The 21,244-nt window shown below is 41.7% G+C and overlaps 1 protein-coding gene across 6 annotated transcripts in view; it reads left to right on the top strand.

The window, feature by feature from the left end:
• Positions 1 to 21,244, top strand: part of rock1 (Rho-associated, coiled-coil containing protein kinase 1) — a 70,905-nt gene that overhangs the window by 15,349 nt on the left and 34,312 nt on the right. For 5 of the 6 annotated variants that reach the window (XR_005040217.1, XM_021589150.2, XM_021589151.2 and 2 more), the window contains exon 2: positions 21,005 to 21,086. The exons of the other annotated variant lie outside the window; for it this stretch is intronic. Coding sequence is in view for 4 of the 5 variants with exons in the window: in XM_021589150.2 (XP_021444825.1) it covers positions 21,005 to 21,086 (82 nt within the window). In the remaining variant the exon portion in view is untranslated. The remainder of the gene's footprint in view (positions 1 to 21,004; positions 21,087 to 21,244) is intronic. 6 annotated transcript variants of the gene reach the window in all.

Here is a 21,244-nt window from a genome sequence, read left to right on the forward strand (position 1 = left end):
TGAAGGGTAGGAGATGGAAAGGCACGGTGGTGAGATTCTGTAGCTTAAGGTAATGTCAGCTTAATTTTGAAAATATAAAAATGCCCTATTACTAGGCTATTCAAAATCATATAGAAATGCACTATAATTGTAGGCAAACTCTGTTAGCCACCCTGCACAATCAAGGAACCAATGTCATTTATTTTTTTTACTTAAAAGAAAATATTTAACTAGGCAAGTCAGTTAAGAACATTCTTATTTACAATGAATGCCTAGGAACAAAGGGGTTAACTGCATTATTCAGGGGCACAACGACAGATTTTTACCTTGTCGGCTCGGGGATTCGATCTAGCAACCTTTCGGTTACTGGCCCAACGCTCTAACCACTAGGCTACGTACTGCCCCATTGCCTAGGTCTATACATTCTGGTCTATACATTCTCTCCCAGTCTCACGGATAGAAAGTTTGGAGCGTAGCATAAGTCAACCAGTCCATCCAGTATGCGTAATAGTACAGTACACACTCAAAAGCCATTACTAAAAATGTTTATTTTGGAGGATAGGCTACACCAAATATACCAAAGACTTCTTAAATAAATGTTTAAAAAAATGGTTGTGTGTAATATGCGGTAGGCTATGTATTGTATAACGGCACAATCATCATTTTAAGTCAGTTTTTTTTTGGGGGGGGGGGGCTTGGGCTCATTATGCCTGTGTAAACACTATGCGTATGTTTTTTTTTCCTTCAGCGTAGAAAGCATTGTCCATTCAGGCTTTAAAACAACATCCACAGCGACTATTTTCCACTCAGTTTCAACCTGTTGAACTACTTCATTCAAATTGATCAATCAGTGAGGTGAGCTTTTTTTTAAAGAAAAATACTGTTTTCATGAAGTGTGTGTGTGTGTGTGTGGTTTGTATTTGCACTGATGTTAGATGGACAATGGAGCCCTGAGTACCAGGCCATCAGCGACCTGACGATCGTTAGTGAGTTGGGTACCACCAATGCATGTTCAGAGTGCATAAATGGAGATTACTGTGACTTTCCTGCGGTCAAAGCAACAGCCCTAGGCTACATGCATAATATGCATAACTGTAGTTTTTTTTTGTGTGTTCTAAATAACTTAAATCTGGAACAAAAAATGTATGCTCATGTTCAATGAATATTAGGGAGAGCAACACTATCCCCATGTTTCAAGTCAAACCGGGCTCAATAGAAGCGTACTGGGCTTAATGGTGAAAAAGACAGAATAGCAAAGTCTCTACTCATAAAATATGATGCAAAGTTAGTATTGAACAGTATTTTATTTATTTATTGCCATTTTACATTTTGTGTAGAGTGTTGACATGAGAGATGGCATCTGTGTATAACAATGCCAGGTTAATTTGAACAAAAATGCATTGAAGAATGAGCTGTGAAAGATAATTTCCAGCAATCTTTCTGTCGTTCAAGTTATGTTGCTACAGTGTGACATGCAGGCACAATTGCTAGCATGGAAAAACCCATGTTTCTTAATGGTCAAGAAAGTCATTAATTCTCAAGGAATATGCTATCGTGTGCTTTCGGCAAGTATTCAGGCCCTTCCCCTTTTCCACATTTAGTTACATTACAGCCTGATTCTAATATCAATTAAATATGTTTGTCCTCATCAATCTACCACACACTACCCCATAATGGCAAAATGTATATATTTTATTTTTGCTCAACTTGAATTGGCCAGTTGGGGAACACTGCCCTAGTTGATCCTGCCTGGTGCGAACAAAAAACAATGCATACATTCAAACTGCGAGCTGCTTTATTAGTGTGCCCATTATTATGTGCAGAAACCTGGGGGAAAATACTGCGGTAGGTCTGTTAAGTTGACCATTTTACCACCACGCTGGCGCTCACAAGTCATGACCGCAGTTAAATTCCATGTGACCTTTTAGTCACGGTAACTAGGCTTCTCCAAAACTGCTCTGATGCTGCTGATGGTCATTAGAAGCCTACCAAACATGCTAACGACCAGTCGCTAATAGCCTGGTACTCAGCGCTCTGTTGTCCCTCTAATCACTCTGACATCAATGCAAATGCCTAGGACCCCTGGAACAGCTTTAGAGAGCAGATAGCGTACAGAGCCTAGTGACGGGTGTTCTTATAAGCCCAGCCATTGTGCAATCGCACATGGAATGAGTTTTGACTACCCACTATTTAAAAGAGGATCCCAGCTTTCTCCTGCTGCTATATTTATTGCTCAATTCTAGAAATGAAGCACATAAATCCGCTTTACAACCTGGCATACAAGGGCGTGAGTTTCAAGTTTGGGGAAGTAAATTTTCACAATTTACAAAAAAAAATCACATTTTATTATAATAAAAAAACAAACATTCTATGCATCATAAGTCTGCATTTGCCTTGTAGCGTTGTATTCGTAATGTGATGAGTAGATCGGATAGTCATCATTTAGGCTAATAATATAACTCACTGTTCAGTGTGGTGTGTGTAGTGTAGGCCTAGACTATATCAGATACGTTTCTTCTATTTTTGCATGGGGAAAAAACGGGGCCTTTTTATAAACGCATTCCATGCAATTCTACTACACTTTATGACTGGAGACATTAGCAGAATATGTTTTTATATGACTAATTACAGGGTTGCCTAATCTGCTGACACTGACAAACAGATCAGTGAAAACGACATTGTCTATATAGGCCTTTTGAGAAGGGGGAGACGGAATATGAAGTCGATCTAAAAATCCTTGAAATTGTTGCATGTAGCGTTTTTTAAATATTTTGGTCCAGTGTAGATGAGTTTGTTGCAGACAGACCAGTAGAGAGATGAATGCGATTTGCAAGAACATTAACAAACTGCCATGCATAGCCGATATGATTAATAGGATATTTGTTTTTAGCAGGATATTTTCTACCGGTAATATATTTGTTGATTTTTATGTAGGATATTCGTACCTAGTTGCATTTGTGTGTGTGTGTGTGTATACAGTGGGGCAAAAAAAGTATTTAGTCAGCCACCAATTGTGCAAGTTCTCCCACTTAAAAAGATGAGAGAGGCCTGTAATTTTCATCATAGGTACACTTCAACTATGACAGACAAAATGAGAAAAAAAATCCAGAAAATCACATTGTAGGATTTTTAATGAATTTATTTGCAAATTATGGTGGAAAATAAGTATTTGGTCACCTACAAAAAAGCAAGATTTCTGGCTCTCACAGACCTGTAACTTCTTCTTTAAGGGGCTCCTCTGTCCTCCACTCGTTACCTGTATTAATGGCACCTGTTTGAACTTGTTATCAGTATAAAAGACACCTGTCCACAACCTCAAACAGTCACACTCCAAACTCCACTATGGCCAAGACCAAAGAGCTGTCAAAGGACACCAGAAACAAAATTGTAGACCTGCACCAGGCTGGGAAGACTGAATCTGCAATAGGTAAGCAGCTTGGTTTGAAGAAATCAACTGTGGGAGCAATTATTAGGAAATGGAAGACATACAAGACCACTGATAATCTCCCTCGTTCTGGGGCTCCACGCAAGATCTCACTCCGTGGGGTCAAAATGATCACAAGAACGGTGAGCAAAAATCCCAGAACCACACGGGGGGACCTAGTGAATGACCTGCAGAGAGCTGGGACCAAAGTAACAAAGCCTACCATCAGTAACACACTACGCCGCCAGGGACTCAAATCCTGCAGTGCCAGACGTGTCGCCCTGCTTAAGCCAGTACATGTCCAGGCCCGTCTGAAGTTTGGATGATCCAGAAGAAGATTGGGAGAATGTCATATGGTCAGATGAAACCAAAATATAACTTTTTGGTAAAAACACTGTTTCCCATGCTTGTTCAATGAACCATTAACAATGAACGAACATGCACCTGTGGAACGGTCGTTAAGACACTAACAGTTTACAGACGGTAGGCAATTTAGGTCACAGTTATGAAAACTTAGGACACAAAAGAGGCATGAGGACTGCAGATGTGCCCAGGGCAATAAAATGTTGTCTGTGAGACGTCTAAGACAGTGCTACAGGGAGACAGGACGGACAACTGATCGTCCTCGCAGTGTCAGACCACGTGTAACAACACCTGCACAGGATCGGTACATCCGAACATCACACCTGTGGGACAGGTACAGGATTGCAACAACAACTGCTCGAGTTACACCAGGAATGCACAATCCCTCCATCAGTGCTCAGACTGTCCGCAATAGCCTGAGAGAGGCTGGACTGAGGGCTTGTAGGCCTGTTGTAAGGCAGGTCCTCACCAGACATCACTGGCAACAACGTCACCTATGGGCACAAACCCACCGTCGCTGGACCAGACAGGACTGGCAAAAAGTGCTCTTCACTGACGAGTCGCGGTTGTGTCTCACCAGGGGTGATGGTCGGATTTGCGTTCATCGTCGAAGGAATGAGCTTTACACCGAGGCCTGTACTCTGGAGCGGGATCGATTTGGAGGTGGAGGGTCCGTCATGGTCTGGGGTGGTGTATAACAGCGTCATCGGACTAAGCTTGTTGTCATGGCTGGCAGTCTCAATGCTGTGCGTTACAGAGAAGACATCCTCCTCCTTCATGTGGTACCCTTCCGGCAGACTCATCCTGATATGACAAGCCATACTGCTCGTTCTGTGCGTGATTTCCTGCAAGACAGGAATGTCAGTGTTCTGCCATGGCCAGCGAAGAGCCCGGATCTCAATCCCATTGAGCACGTCTGGGACCTTTTGGATTGGAGGGTGAGGGCTAAGGCCATTCCCCGCCCCCAGAAATGCCCAGGAACTTGTAGGTGCCTTGGGGGACGAGTGGGGTAACATCTCACAGCAAGAACTGGCAAATCTGGTTCAGTCCATGAGGTGGAGATGCACTCCTGTTTTTTTTTTGTTCCTTTTAATTTTTCCTCGTTACTGTTCTTTTTCTTTGTATCCCACAAACCAAGGAATCCCCTCTGCATGCCCTGGCTGTGCTGTCTGTGTGCTTCAGTCGAGCCAGCTAGCTGAAGTGAGCTGCAGCTCTACCAGCCTCAGGACAATGTTTAATAAATTGTTTAGTTGGTCCAGGTTATCTCTGGGGTGAGGTCAGGATCCTGCCAAGGCAAGGCAGGCAGCCATGGTTGAGTTTGCTTTGCTTTGCCTTGAGAATCTGTACTAAGGAACTTGTGAGCAGTGCTCCTCTCTCTGTTGGAATAACTCAATTATATTTTGATGTGAAAGCCTTTGACAGCCAGTACAACTCACAGGGGCCTCATAAGGAAATGGAATGCCCTGGTTCGCCATGCCTGGGTTCACTGTCATTGCCATTTATACACAATGCTTGTTAGATATGCGGTCTTTCTAGGTAAATGTGATTTCCTGTCAGCACTGTACAGTGGGGCAAAAGAGTATTTAGTCAGCCACCAATTGTGCAAGTTCTCCCACCTAACTATGAGAGGCCTGTAATTTTCATCATAGGTACAGTGCCTTGCGAAATTATTCGGCCCCCTTGAACTTTGCGACCTTTTGCCACATTTCAGGCTTCAAATATAAAGATATAAAACTGTATTTTTTTTGTGAAGAATCAACAACAAGTGGGACACAATCATGAAGTGGAACGACATTTATTGGATATTTCAAACTTTTTTAACAAATCAAAAACTGAAAAATTGGGCGTGCAAAATTATTCAGCCCCCTTAAGTTAATACTTTGTAGCGCCACCTTTTGCTGCGATTACAGCTGTAAGTCGCTTGGGGTATGTCTCTATCAGTTTTGCACATCGAGAGACTGACATTTTTTCCCCAAATCCTCCTTGCAAAACAGCTCGAGCTCAGTGAGGTTGGATGGAGAGCATTTGTGAACAGCAGTTTTCAGTTCTTTCCACAGATTCTCGATTGGATTCAGGTCTGGACTTTGACTTGGCCATTCTAACACCTGGATATGTTTATTTTTGAACCATTCCATTGTAGATTTTGCTTTATGTTTTGGATCATTGTCTTGTTGGAAGACAAATCTCCGTCCCAGTCTCAGGTGTTTTGCAGACTCCATCAGGTTTTCTTCCAGAATGGTCCTGTATTTGGCTCCATCCATCTTCCCATCAATTTTAACCATCTTCCCTGTCCCTGCTGAAGAAAAGCAGGCCCAAACCATGATGCTGCCACCACCATTATTGACAGTGGGGATGGTGTGTTCAGGGTGATGAGCTGTGTTGCTTTTACGCCAAACATAACGTTTTGCATTGTTGCCAAAAAGTTCAATTTTGGTTTCATCTGACCAGAGAACCTTCTTCCACATGTTTGGTGTGTCTCCCAGGTGGCTTGTGGCAAACTTTAAATTACACTTTTTATGGATATCTTTAAGAAATGTCTTTCTTCTTGCCACTCTTCCATAAAGGCCAGATTTGTGCAATATACGACTGATTGTTGTCCTATGGACAGAGTCTCCCACCTCAGCTGTAGATCTCTGCAGTTCATCCAGAGTGATCATGGGCCTCTTGGCTGCATCTCTGATCAGTCTTCTCCTTGTATGAGCTGAAAGTTTAGAGGGACGGCCAGGTCTTGGTAGATTTGCAGTGGTCTGATACTCCTTCCATTTCAATATTATCGCTTGCACAGTGCTCCTTGGGATGTTTAAAGCTTGGGAAATCTTTTTGTATCCAAATCCGGCTATAAACTTCTTCACAACAGTATCTCGGGCCTGCCTGGTGTGTTCCTTGTTCTTCATGATGCTCTCTGCGCTTTTAACGGACCTCTGAGACTATCACAGTGCAGGTGCATTTATACGGAGACTTGATTATACACAGGTGGATTGTATTTATCATCATTAGTCATTTAGGTCAACATTGGATCATTCAGAGATCCTCACTGAACTTCTGGAGAGAGTTTGCTGCACTGAAAGTAAAGGGGCTGAATAATTTTGCACGCCCAATTTTTCAGTTTTTGATTTGTTAAAGTTTGAAATATCCAATAAATGTCGTTCCACTTCATGATTGTGTCCCACTTGTTGTTGATTCTTCACAAAAAAATACAGTTTTATATCTTTATGTTTGAAGCCTGAAATGTGGCAAAAGGTCGCAAAGTTCAAGGGGGCCGAATACTTTCGCAAGGCACTGTACATTTCAACTATGACAGACAAAATGAGAAATAAAATCTAGAAAATCATATTGTAGGATTTTTTATGAATTTATTTGCAAATTATGGTGGAAAATAAGTATTTGGTCAATAACAAAAGTTTATCTCAATACTTTGTTATATACCCTTTGTTGGCAATGACAGAGGTCAAACGTTTTCTGTAAGTCTTCACAAGGTTTTCACACACTGTTGCTGGTATTTTGGCCCATTCCTCCATGCAGATCTCCTCTAGAGCAGTGATGTTTTGGGGCTGTTGCTGGGCAACACGGACATTCAACTCCCTCCAAAGATTTTCTATGGGGTTGAGATATGGAGACTGGCTAGGCCACTCCAGGACCTTGAAATGCTTCTTACAAAGCCACTCCTTCGTTGCCCGGGCGGTGTGTTTGGGATCATTGTCATGCTGAAAGACCCAGCCACGTTTCATCTTCAATGCCCTTGCTGATGGAAGGAGATTTTCACTCAAAGTCTCACGATACATGGCCCCATTCATTCTTTCCTTTACACGGATCAGTCGTCCTGGTCCCTTTGCAGAAAAACAGCCCCAAAGCATGATGTTTCCACCCCCATGCTTCACAGTAGGTATGGTGTTCTTTGGATGCAACTCAGCATTCTTTGTCCTCCAAACACGACGAGTTGAGTTTTTACCAGAAAGTTATATTTTGGTTTCATCTGACCATATGACATTCTCCCAATCTTCTTCTGGATCATCCAAATGCTCTCTAGCAAACTTCAGACGGGTCTAGACATGTACTGGCTTAAGGAAGGGGGACACATCTGGCACTGCAGGATTTGAGTCCTACAATGTGATTTTCAGGATTTTTTTTTTCTCATTTTGCCTGTCATAGTTCAAGGGTACCTATGATGAAAATTACAGGCCTCTCATCTTTTTAAGTGGGAGAACTTGCACAATTGGTGGCTGACTAAATACTTTTTTGCCCCACTGTATGGAAAGACTCTTTCTGTTAAGGCATTGAGGACAAACTCGCTTTTAGTATGGCCCTTGTTGGTTGGCAAGCAGTTGCCCAATGTTCTGGCCATCTCTCCTAGAGATGAACATACGTTGGTGCGAAAATTGCAAATCAATCCCAGAACAACAACCTTGTGAAGATGCTGGAGGAAACAGGTACAAAAGTATCTTTATCCACAGTAAAACGAGTCCTATATCGACAACCTGAAAGGCCGCTCAGCAAGGAAGAAGCCACTGGTCCAAAACTGCCATTAACAAGCCAGACTACGGTTTGCAACTGCACATGGGGACAAAGATTGTACTTTTTGGAGAAATGTCCTCTGGTCTGGTGAAGCAAAAATAGAGCTGTTTGGCCATAATGACCATCGTTATGTTTGGAGTAAAAAGGGGGAGACTTGCAAGTCAGCACGGGGGTGGCAAGCATCATGTTGTGGGGGTGCTTTGTTGCAGGAGGGACTGGTGCACTTCACAAAACAGATGGCATCATGAGGTAGGAAAATGATGTGGATATATTGAAGCAACATCTCAAGACATCAGTCAGGAAGTTAAAGCTTGGTCGCAAATGGGTCTTTCAAATGGACAATGACCCCAAGCACATTTCTAAAGTTGTGGCAAAATTGCTTAAGGACAACAAAGTCAAGGTATTGGAGTGGCCATCACAAAGCCCTGACCTCAGTCCTATTGAAAAAGTGTGTGTGAGCAAGGAGGCCTACAAACCTGACTCGGTTACACCAGCTCTGTCAGGAGGATTGGGCCAAAATTCACCCAACTTATTGTGGGAAGCTTGTGCAAGGCTACCCAAAACGTTTGACGTAAGTTAAACAATTTAAAGGCAATGCTTCCAAATACTAATTGAATGTGTGTAAACTTCTGACCCACTGGGAATCTGATTAAAGAAATAAAACATTCTCTACTATTATTCCGATATTTCATAATCTTAAAATAAAGTGGTGATCCTAAGACAGATACATTTTACTCTGATTAAATGCCAGGAATTGTTTAAAACTGAGTTTAAATGTATTTGGCTAAGGTGTATGTAAACTTCTGACTTCAACTGTACGTCCCTGCATACAGGGTATTTTCCTATTCATTCCCATTATTTGGCTTTTCCCCCATTGACAATGCATTGCAGTAGACTTATGCAAAAAAGGCTTTCATATATTTTTATTCATTTGATCGGCAAAGGCTTTAGCAAGCAGAGTTTGTATAAGTTGCAGACTGAGAGAGCCCGCCATCGGCACGGTTTGGTTTTAGTTGGCCTTTTTGATAGATACCGAATTTCTTTTGCGTCTGTATTGCTAATGTGTGTGTGTGGGTGACCTCTTTTAGGTGGCAAAGGGGAATGAGAGGTAAGGCTACAATTAAGACCTCTGTGCCTGGCCTGTCCACAGTGCCCAGCGTTGGCATGTAGAGAAGGAAGATGTGGTTGAGTCGCCCATGGAAACTAACTCAAAACTGAAATGTCTGCCGAAAAAAAAGAGGTGGTCTGACTAAATGTGTAGATTTCAACTCCCTTTCAGCATAATATAAATAATTGCCATGTTATGTCAACCACAGATTTTTATTTGCACTTATGAATGTCCTTTTCATCAATAGTAGTGTGCTTTTTGTGTTATTATTTAGCAATCTTCGGGATGGATGTCACCCTTCCCTGCAGCATCAGCAGAATGCAGGAGAAGTACAGAGTTGGCAGGATGCAATGCTTTGCTCTCCTCGGTCTGCTTTTCTAGCCATTTTCCCCAAACCACCATATGTGATTGGTAGAGGTTTGATTTTCTTCAGTTTGTGGAGTGAAGCAAACTATAGCCTATGGACTAGAGCCATATACATGACTCTGGCTATAGACCTAGGCATACTTTAAAACATTTTTTTTTTTTTACATAGGCTTAGTCTGAAGAGTTAGGCTTAGCCCAGTATACAATTGATCTGTTTTACCTTGGTCTGAATCTGTCAAGCAACAGTGCCATACGGAGCAGTTATTTGGCCTAGATCCTTCGTATGCTGAGAATCTAAAATATTACCAGCTGGCCATATTGCATTAGTCATTACTACCGTTTGTTATGCATTTATTGATGGTCGCTGCACGAGTCACCTCCTGTGCCTGGAAAGCAGATAGACTGCACACCTCTGGTGCTCTGTAATACCCTTCTCGCACGAGTGAGATGAGCTGAGCCAAGCTGTACTATGCTGGTCTGGTTACGCATCCATCATAATGGCTGGAAATGAGATCGAAAGGACAGTCTGACACACAAACTCTGAAACCGCACCGTATGATTCCGGTCGGCGTAAAGGCATTTAAAAAGTGTAAAGAAAAGCAATCCGTACGGTCCGGGTTGGCATGATGGCGTGAAAGGTGTCAATCAGTGCATTGGTGGCAGAGGCTTTTTTTGGCCCTGTGTTCCTGTCTTCTCCATGTAGCTAGACGGAGACAGGGGAGAGATGGATAAACTCAGGTCAATCCCTGCCCGTGCCCTGCTCAGCATTGGTTGCCTGGTGCATCGCTTTCTGCACAGGATTTGAAACCAGAGCCTTCATTATTCGGTAGGTCTTAGTAAAGTCACTGTGGTTTACACAGCTACCGGTTTTCTCAGAACAGCGGCTTGACTTTTGCGCATGAAAAGACGTTTCACGCATCACTGTTTGGTGCATGGATGACCTGGGTTCCATCTCTTTCCTCCACAATGCATACTTGGGTTTATGCCTTGGGTTGGTGTATCTGAAGACAACGTGTACATACACTTAGGCTAATATGTATTTTTGTTCTGAGTTAATATTATACTGAACAAAAATATAAACGCAACATGTACATTTCAGACGTAGCTGGTAAATTCGCTCAGAATATGGCTGGTGTCAGCCGAACCAGCTCTGCTAGGGTGAGTAAAATGGTCAGAGTGAGCTGTTCCCTCATTTGTGTCTGGAAGTAGCTAGCCAACGTTAGCCTGTTAGTATGGGTGCTTGACTGCGTCCAGTGTGCGTGCTGAACACGCCGAGACCGCAGCGCTCTGAAGTTACGAACGGACAATCTGACAACGCTCTGAGTTTACGAACCCAAAGAACATTCTGGCACTCCAGATTACGGATTACGAACACACCCGTAGTATAAACCACCCTTTTAGTCTTGAAATCCTTGGTTGTTTTAGTACATAGCCCCACAGTGAATCCTTAAAGAGATGGGTGGGGCTAAAGCTTCAAAGGGTTTGTATGATGTTGAATGGGTGTAGACGAAGCTCTCCAGTAGGTACCAAAACATTTGATTCATTTCCCCAAAAGTGAGTTTACAAGTTTATCAACCTTCAAAGCAGAATTACTTTCCCATTGTTCCTCAACTGGTAGTGTATGATATACCATTTTCTAGCTCTGAGTCTCTACTTTTATCCAATGTAAAAAATAAAAGTTCCCATTTTGCTGCAGAAGACTGAGCCGGTCGAGCCGGTCGGTAGGTCACATTTTATTGATGGCCATTTGAATGCACAGAGATACCATGACGAGATTCTGAGGCCCATTGTCGTGCTATTCACCTCATGTTTCAGCATGATAATGCACGGTTCCATGTCGCAAGGATCTGTACACAATTCCTGGAAGCTGAACATGTCCCAGTTCTTCTATGGCCTGTAGGCTCACCAGACATGTCACCCCTTGAACACGCTGTGGTACACATCGATCCAGATGTGGGTGACATGTCACCCACATCTGGATCGATCTGTACGACAGCGTGTTGAAGTTACCCGCCAATATCCAGAAACTTCGCACAGCCATGAAAGAGAAGTGGGACAACATTTCACAGGGCACAATTAACAGCCTGATCAACTCTGTGGGAAGGAGATGTCGCACTGCATGAGGCAAATGGGGGGTTACATCAGATAGTGACTGGTTTTCTGATCCACGCCCTTACTTTTTTTTGTGACCAACAGATGCATATCTGTATTCCCAGTCATGTGAAATCCATAGATTAGGTCCTAATGAACTGAAATAGTTACATGTTGCGTTTTTAATATTTTTGTTCAATGTATCATTATTAGGCCTATATCAGACATGTTATGTTTTATAATATTATTGTTAGGTTACTATTATAAGCCTATTATTCAGTATATACTCATACCATAATCAGGGAGTGTTGAGCGAGTCTGACAACAAATCTGTGTTTTTAAATTGAAAGTCGAGGGTGTTTTTGGGGACCTTCAATGCTGCAGACATTTTTTTGGTACGCTTCCCCAGATCTGTGCCTCGACACAATCCTGTCTCGGAGCTCTCCGGGAAATTCCTTTGACCTTATGGCTTGGTTTTTGCTCTGGCATGCACTGTCAACTGTGGAGACCATATATAGATAAGAGTGTGTGTGTGTGCGTGCCTTTCCAAATCATGTACAATCAATTGAATTTACCATAGGTGGACTCCAATCAAGTTGTAGAAACATCTCAAGGATGATCAAAGGAAACAGGCAATTTCGGGGCTCATAGCAAAGGGTCAGAATACTTTTATGTAAATAAGTTATTAACCTTTTAAAAAAAAATCAAAACCTGTTTTCACTTTGTCGTTATGGGGTATTGTGTATAGAATGCAGAGTTTAAAACAAAAAACTAAAACATTTTAGAATAAGGCTGTAACTTAACGAAATGTGCAGTAAGTCGTCTGGTCTGAATACTTTCTGAAGGCTACCGCCACACCTGCGGTCACAAGTCATGACGGCAGTCAAATTCCACGTGACTGTTTAGTCATGATAAATGGGCTTCGCCAAGCTCTGACGCTGCTGATGGTCATTAGTAGCCTACCAAACTTACTAACTGCATTGTACTCTGCACTCTTACTGTCCCTCTAATCACTCTTATGCAAATGTCATCGCAAATCAAAATCAGGCACTTAATGAGTGCCAATGAGCTCATGTTGCGCAACATTTCTATAGGCTGTGCAATTGCGTGAGAAAATGTTGATGGCCTCTAAGAGTTTTCTATAGGCTAGGCCTAATATATTTATTTCTCAACCTTCCTAATATTAAGCACATTGCTTCTCTTTAAAACAGGAGTATAGCCTACCTGGCTTGCATGAAAATGAACCGTGGGAAAAGTGTCCTCCATTCGCCAATTAAGTGCATAGATGACATGTGTTTTTTTCCCCCGCTGCCCGTTTCGAGACGTGCATGATAATGGTCCGTTCTTCTTCTAAAAAAATGTCACACATTATTTACTATCTGTAAAGACGAGATTAAATCAAGTATAGTGTGATGAGTGACAATTTTAGCCTATCACTTGTGAATGATATATTATAATGTCCTGCTTAAGGCAAACGGCGCATGCTTTGTTTTGGGCAACTTTTCAAGTCATAGTAGCACAGTTAATGGAATGAAGCACATTAAGCCACTTTGCAGCGCGTGAGTTTCAAGTTTGGGGAAGATCATATTCACCATAGAAATGCACCTTTTATAATATGTATTACATGCATATTCTTAATTGTGGTCACTTTTGACTGCTGCTTTCATGCTAATGGAATTTTTTTTGTGTGCTTATTGCCTACTGCCTTGTGCGCATTTCTGCGCTCCGTAATGTTTAGAAATAGCCTGATAGTTTATCAACATTTTAAGCTAAACGTTCTGATCTGTTGCATCAGGCTCATCGCTTAAAACATTTTTTTTTTTAAATGCTATTGGTTGAATTGATTTGGGATCTATCGCATCCCACAACTGTCCAAGAGTATGTTTGGAATATTTATTTATCGCACAGACTAGAATAGGTCAATTTTTGTACTATGGGTATTGTATATTGACATAGGGTAGTGCTCTTGCTGTTCGTTAGGCCTACTCATCTTGTTGTCTGCCGAAAATTAAATGTGGACAGTTCTTCCAATATCTTCAATATGCTCCTCAGAATGTGATAAGGACGCGCGCAGTTGCTTCCCATATGTGTCAGTCTTCACTTGTAAAAGAGAAAAGACCCAATCACGTGACTGAGGGCCGTGTGCGTCAGAGGTTCTTCGGCATGCAGTTGGGAGAAGAGAATTCTATTCAGCCACAGGCCGCAAAATGCATGTTTTTTTTAGGGGGATTATGGCCACACAGGGATGCTGCCGGGAAATTAGACGCTTGTGTGCAGCCTGCGCAAAAAACAAGGCAGACCTCATGCTTTTTCATGCAACTTTTTTTCAAATCGTCATTAGTCAAATCTTGCCGCCTTGAATGTTTTAAAATTCAAAACATATATCCCAACATTTGTATCCCTAAACTAAAGTTACATAATCCTAAATGAAGCATATAGGAGGACCTATTTCTTAACCGCTCAACACAGAATAGCCGCATGTGTGCACTCCCTAAAATAATTTGGAGAAAATATCCTTTCTATTTTATTCAGCCTTGTTCAATTGCTTTCTTCATACTATTAAAAATAATGCCACGTAATTCTAAGCAAATCTTGTCTGCTAAATGAGCCTAGTGTAGCCCACAGCCATATGGCATAGCCAGATCAGGGCCTAACATAAGGACAAGTCAGAGTATGCTATTCTGTTCTTCTGAAATATACTAAATTTTCTTATGTTTCTTTAGACCTGTCTAAAATAACTAATGGTTTAATTGTGATGGTGTAGGTTATAATTACATGGATTTATTAGACTTGTTAAAATTGAGATGTTCCAAAGGTCTGCATCTCAGTGGCTTGTAGGCTATGCGTGGAAGCCAGGAGATGCTAAATGTGTATGTTAATTTATGGTCAGTTACCGTGAGACCGGCAATTATTTGCTTGACAATCACCGGTTGGCATAATTTCATGACTGCCACAGCCCTAAGTTTGCAAATATAGTTTTTCTAAAATGAAAATACATTAGTGCAACATATTTGGCCCAAAAAATAGCTTCACTATCATCAGAAAACAGAAGTGCAACGTTTTTTGGCGAGCAGCCACACAAGTAAATTAGCTTGCATCGTTTTGCATAAACGATGCATGGCCATCATATTTCTGTTTTATCACAGAGAGAATGGAACCAGCTACATTTCTTATTGTTTTGCGAGGTGTTAATCTTGCATTTTTCTGGAGAAAAGTAGGCTACACTGACGAGTACCGAAGAAAAGTAGACTGATAGAAAGCCCGTTCGTGAATTCTCATCCGAGTGGAGAAGTGCAGCTGAAGTACAAAATGAGTCTGATGCCGATCAGAAATGACCATAAGGAGCGTTTTTAGATATGCGTTTACCAAACGCAGCATGGTTTTTCTTACGGGTTATATATATTTTATATATCGTTTGAAAAACACATTTTGTATTGTGACCCCTGCAGTTGTAATTCAGGATATCTTCTTCTCACCCACTCTTCCATGGCCAAGCTTAGCCCCTCGGCTATATTGCCTAAAGTGTCGTTTCCAGGCATTTTGACTCCAGCTCCCAGTCCTTGGTGATGGAGTGTGCCGTCGCAGTCATATAGGGCTTCAGTTGCAGCTGGAGAACTTATCCTCTGCAGCAGAGGTAACTCTGGGTCTTCCTTTTCTGTGGCGGTCCTCATGAGAGCCAGTTTCATCATAGCGCTTGATGGTTTTTGAGACTGCACTTGAAGAAACTTTGAAAGTTCTTGACATTTTCCGGATTGACTGACATTCATATCTTAAAGTAATGATGGACTGTCGTTTCTCTTTGCTTATTTGAGCTGTAATTGCCATAATATGGACTTCATCTTTTTCCAAATAGGGCGATCTTCTGTACACCAAACCTATCTTGTCACAACACAACTGATTGGCTCAAACGCATTAAGAAGGAAAGAAATTCCATAAATTAACTTTAATCAAGGCACACCATTTGGTGGCCCCCTTTCACCCTATGTTGGTATCAGAAGTCTGGCACTATGGTGTGATAGAGCATCTGCTAAACTAACTAAATGTATGTATATGTAAAAATTAACAATCTGAGTATTATTCGAATGAGCTCTGCCCCAAAACACACCCAATAATGAATACCTAGTGTGTGTTGCAGTTCATTTAGCTATTTTCACATGTACATTTACATTTTTGTGATTTAGCAGACACTCTTATGCTTCAGTTCGGCTGGCGCCTAGCTGAACTCTTCTAACCGAACAGGTGTGCTCGCATACTCCCTTAAGACTGTCACTTGAAAAATTAGGAAAAGCGGCAATAATACTTTGTCCATTTTGAGACATTGTATCCAGTACTCACTGCCTCAAAATTGTCAGAATGAATCTAAAATAACGAAAGAAATCTGCCGAGGAGATCTTAGTCGAGCAATTGTACGTCAGATGTTTGGTGCAGTATTTCTCGATGAAAAAATGTGCATTAAAACCAGTCTTTTCACATTGAATGACATACTTTATTGAAGATTCCGTACTGTTGACAAGTCACCGACGAAGGGGTGTAGACTCCGGCTCCGAACTTCGGCTTGCCTTTAGATAGAATCTTGTCTTCCTGAACAGCCGATTAAAATAAAAATCTCACAAATCCAAAAACAAACGGACCTGTGAGGCTTCTGTTTCTCAAACTAGACACCCTGTGCTTGTGCTCTTGCTCAGTTGTGCACCGGGGCCTCACTTCTCTTTCTATTCTGGTTAGAGACAGTTTGCGCTATTCTGTGAAGGGAGTAGTACACAGCGTTGTATGAGATCTTCAGTTTCTTGGCAATTTCTCGCATGGAATGGCCTTCCTTTCTCAGAACAAGAATAGACTGATGAGTTTCAGAAGAAAGTTATTTGTTTCTGCCCATTTTGAGCCTGTAATCGAACCCACAAATGCTGATGCTCCAGATACTCAACTCGTCTAAAGAAGGCCAGTTTTATTGCTTCTTTAACCAGAACAACAGTATTCGGCTGTGCTAACAGAATTGCAAAAGGGTTTTCTAATGATCAATTAGCCTTTTTAAAATGATTTGGATTTTAAACTTGGATTAGCTAACACAATGTGCCATTGGAACAAACATAGGAGTGATGGTTGCTGATAATGGGCCTCTGTCAGCCTATGTAGATATTCCATAAAAAAATCAGCCGTTTCCAGCTACACTAGTCATTTATAACATAAACAATATCAACACTGTATTTCTGATCAATTTGATGTTATTTTAATTGACAAAAAAATTGATTTTCTTTCAAAAACAAGGGCATTTCTAAGTGACCCCAAACTTTTGAATGGTAGTGTATGCATGAACTCTTCCAAACTGTTTCGGCTGGGAAGCATGCGGGCGCCTTTATCCAAAGTGACTACCTATATTAAAAAAATATATATAAACGCAACATGCAGTTGCATTTCATATAAGGAAATCAGTCAATTGATATAAATTCATTAGGCCCTAATCTATGGATTTCATATGACTGGGCATGGATGCAGCCATGGTTGTACCTGGGAGTTTATGAGCTTTTCCCCACAAAATTGCATTTTTACAGACAAATAATTTTCAGCATTTGAGAGAAGTTTTGGAGCATTTTATTATTATTTTTCAGGTCATGAAACATGGGACCTACATTTTGCGTTAATATATAATTACGTGTATTTACCGTCCGTGCATTCAACTGAGGTAGATAAACATCACATTCATAGCAAATAACATGTTCTGTAACTGTTTCTGAGAATGTTGTTGCTGTTCGGGACGGCTACTTGCAAATGCATTTCTGTATTTTAAAAAACAACACGTATTTTTGTTTTAAATGCATTTCAAAATACAAGTGTCATGTAGTTATGATACATTGATATTTTTGCCCAATCCTGTCCGCCATCCGGAGCCATCGTTACTTAAGAGCATTCCTCTCTTGTCTGAGCTGCAGCTGATTCACCATGTTTCCCCATGAGGAGGGTCGGGCCTATCTGTCTGTAGTGTCATCTATTGTTTTTATTTCACACAGATTGGTTGATCAAGTCATAACTAGGTAGACAAAGGTCAAGTTTCTGTGCTCACGTGACACAGACCAGAATACATGACATCTATGCCCGACTCAATCAGTCCATCACAATTGACTCCAATGCTTCCTTCTTACTTGTGTGGGAGCCAAGGAAAGAACCATACACGTCCTGCTGCTGTTCAATTGCATGCAGCTCGGATAACTTTTTTATAGACCTAGATATCAAGGTGTGAAATAATGTTTTTGCCTTTATGATTCTCTCCATGAGGCAGCTGTTCCCCAGTCAATTGAGCACACGAAAGAGTCACAGACAAAGAGGTTCGCTTCTGCTGCAGCCTTCGCTGTAAAATATAACGCTTTCCAGCAGCGATTCAGTCCTGCTACAGGCCTGGCTAAAACGTCTCTCTTCGATGTGGCCCTGCCCTCTTTGTGTGAGACATCCTGGATTAAGGAAGATTAGGTTAAATCCCGCCAGTTGGCTGGCCGGCGGCACTTCTTTTTCTGCTCCAGTATGGCCCGACCGACCTAGGCTCTGAGGAGGTCCCTTTTTGTTCACACCCGGGTGATGACTGGGGATTAATATGTTTTAGTAATTAATCATCGTGTTGGAATAACATCATATGGATGACCTCATGTCACGAGATGTGGAGAGGACTGTTTCACTGCAGTGTTGACATTGACGTAATCCTTCCCCCATTTATCTACTTCCATTCGAGTCGAGGTGCTAATTGTCTAAGCCTTGCCAAGTTGACTAAAGGTAGAAATTTGGTCAACCAGACAGGTTTGCATTAAAGAGAGCTCCCTGACCTGTGAAATTCAGGCAATTATTACAACCCACTGTTTTATGTCATTTGATTTGTAGTGCTTTCTCATTCTTCAGTTTCCTCAGTTGCTGTTCTTAAGGAGTGGCTGGTGGTAAATGAAATCTCAATGCTTGTGAGTGTGACGTCCAATGCCTGTGGCTAACCTGTCCATTCATCATTTGTTTCTTATGAACATAGATTTGCGATCTTGCTGTAAGGGGAATGAGCTGTGAAGTCAGACTGAACAGGCTTTGTCCATCTTTTTTTTGTTGGAGACCAAACGCCTGACTACATTTGATGTCACACCATTGCTGTGATTGTGTGTAGTGCACTAGCTCTATGACTTAATGTGACTTGCAGGGCTCTATGCTGAGTTTAAAAAAAAAAAAAATTACAAGGAGGATGTGTGCACTTACATTGGAAAATGTAGGCACACATAAAGACATTTTAGAGCTCAATGAAAAATATTTCAGATAATGAATTTGTCTAGGTGCATTGGTGCTCCTAAATGAAAATTCCTGGTCGAACAGCAAAATATTTAACCGCATTTGCGAGTAAATTGGTCACCACTGTAGAGCCCTGCCTTGATGCTTTTTTTCTTTGGTCTGAAACTCCTTAAAGATGGATAAAGTTGTGAAACAAAACCCTTTTCAATCTGTCATTAGATCAGCTATTAATCAGTTAAACTAAATTGCAACCATTTAGGCTACAAGTGGCACGGAAATATGATCTTTTGATTTGCTGAAAACCCTGGCCTCTGTTGGCTAAGCCAGGTTGGGGCTACTGCTTGCAGGGTTGCTTATTGTGAAGGTTTGGGTATATAGCTGGTTTATACAGTGCCTTGCGAAAGTATTCGGCCCCCTTGAACTTTGCCACATTTCAGGCTTCAAAAATAAAGATATAAAACTGTATTTTTTTTGTGAAGAATCAACAACAAGTGGGACACAATCATGAAGTGGAACGACATTTATTGGATATTTCAAACTTTTTTAACAAATCAAAATTATTCAGCCCCTTTACTTTCAGTGCAGCAAACTCTCTCCAGAAGTTCAGTGAGGATCTCTGAATGATCCAAGGTTGACCTAAATGACTAATGATGATAAATACAATCCACCTGCACTGTGATAGTCTCAGAGGTCCGTTAAAAGCGCAGAGAGCATCATGAAGAACAAGGAACACACCAGGCAGGTCCGAGATACTGTTGTGAAGAAGTTTAAAGCCGGATTTGGATACAAAAAGATTTCCCAAGCTTTAAACATCCCAAGGAGCACTGTGCAAGCGATAATGGAAGGAGTATCAGACCACTGCAAATCTACCAAGACCTGGCCGTCCCTCTAAACTTTCAGCTCATACAAGGAGAAGACTGATCAGAGATGCAGCCAAGAGGCCCATGATCACTCTGGATGAACTGCAGAGATCTACAGCTGAGGTGGGAGACTCTGTCCATAGGACAACAATCAGTCGTATATTGCACAAATCTGGCCTTTATGGAAGAGTGGCAAGAAGAAAGCCATTTCTTAAAGATATCCATAAAAAGTGTCGTTTAAAGTTTGCCACAAGCCACCTGGGAGACACACCAAACATGTGGAAGAAGGTGCTCTGGTCAGATGAAACCAAAATTGAACTTTTTGGCAACAATGCAAAACGTTATGTTTGGCGTAAAAGCAACAAAGCTCATCACCCTGAACACACCATCCCCACTGTCAAACATGGTGGTGGCAGCATCATGGTTTGGGCCTGCTTTTCTTCAGCAGGGACAGGGAAGATGGTTAAAATTGATGGGAAGATGGATGGAGCCAAATACAGGACCATTCTGGAAGAAAACCTGATGGAGTCTGCAAAAGCCCTGAGACTGGGACTGAGATTTGTCTTCCAACAAGACAATGATCCAAAACATAAAGCAAAATCTACAATGGAATGGTTCAAAAATAAACATATCCAGGTGTTAGAATGGCCAAGTCAAAGTCCAGACCTGAATCCAATCGAGAATCTGTGGAAAGAACTGAACTGCTGTTCACAAATGCTCTCCATCCAACCTCACTGAGCTCGAGCTGTTTTGCAAGGAGGAATGGGAAAAAAATTCAGTCTCTCGATGTGCAAAACTGATAGAGACATACCCCAAGCGACTTACAGCTGTAATCGCAGCAAAAGGTGGCGCTACAAAGTATTAACTTAAGGGGGCTGAATAATTTCGCAAGGCACTGTAGCCTATAGCCTCCAGGTAACACGCCATAGATTTCTTCAACTGCAGACCAGCTAAGAGCTGGTTACAGTATTGTAGAGTAGTTGCCCCAGTTGTGGCCTTAAGCCTTGAAGACTATACCTTTTTATTAATGCTTCTCTTCTCTCTCTCTAGGATGGCTTGGATGCGTTGGTGTACGACCTTGACTTTCCAGCCTTGAGGAAAAACAAAAGCATCGACAACTTTTTGAATAGATGTAAGTAACTAGCCCATACGAGGCTCTTTTCCCCATTTGTCATCCTTCCTTTGAATCTGTGACTTCCACCATGTAGAACATGCGCACCAGTGTTTCCCCCAGGATTTTTTTCAGCAGTGGCGACAAAGTTAGCATACCTGGGGGGTGGTGGTGAGCGT

Source organism: Oncorhynchus mykiss, chromosome 28 (assembly GCF_013265735.2).
Source record: "Oncorhynchus mykiss isolate Arlee chromosome 28, USDA_OmykA_1.1, whole genome shotgun sequence".
Lineage (NCBI taxonomy): Eukaryota > Metazoa > Chordata > Actinopteri > Salmoniformes > Salmonidae > Oncorhynchus > Oncorhynchus mykiss.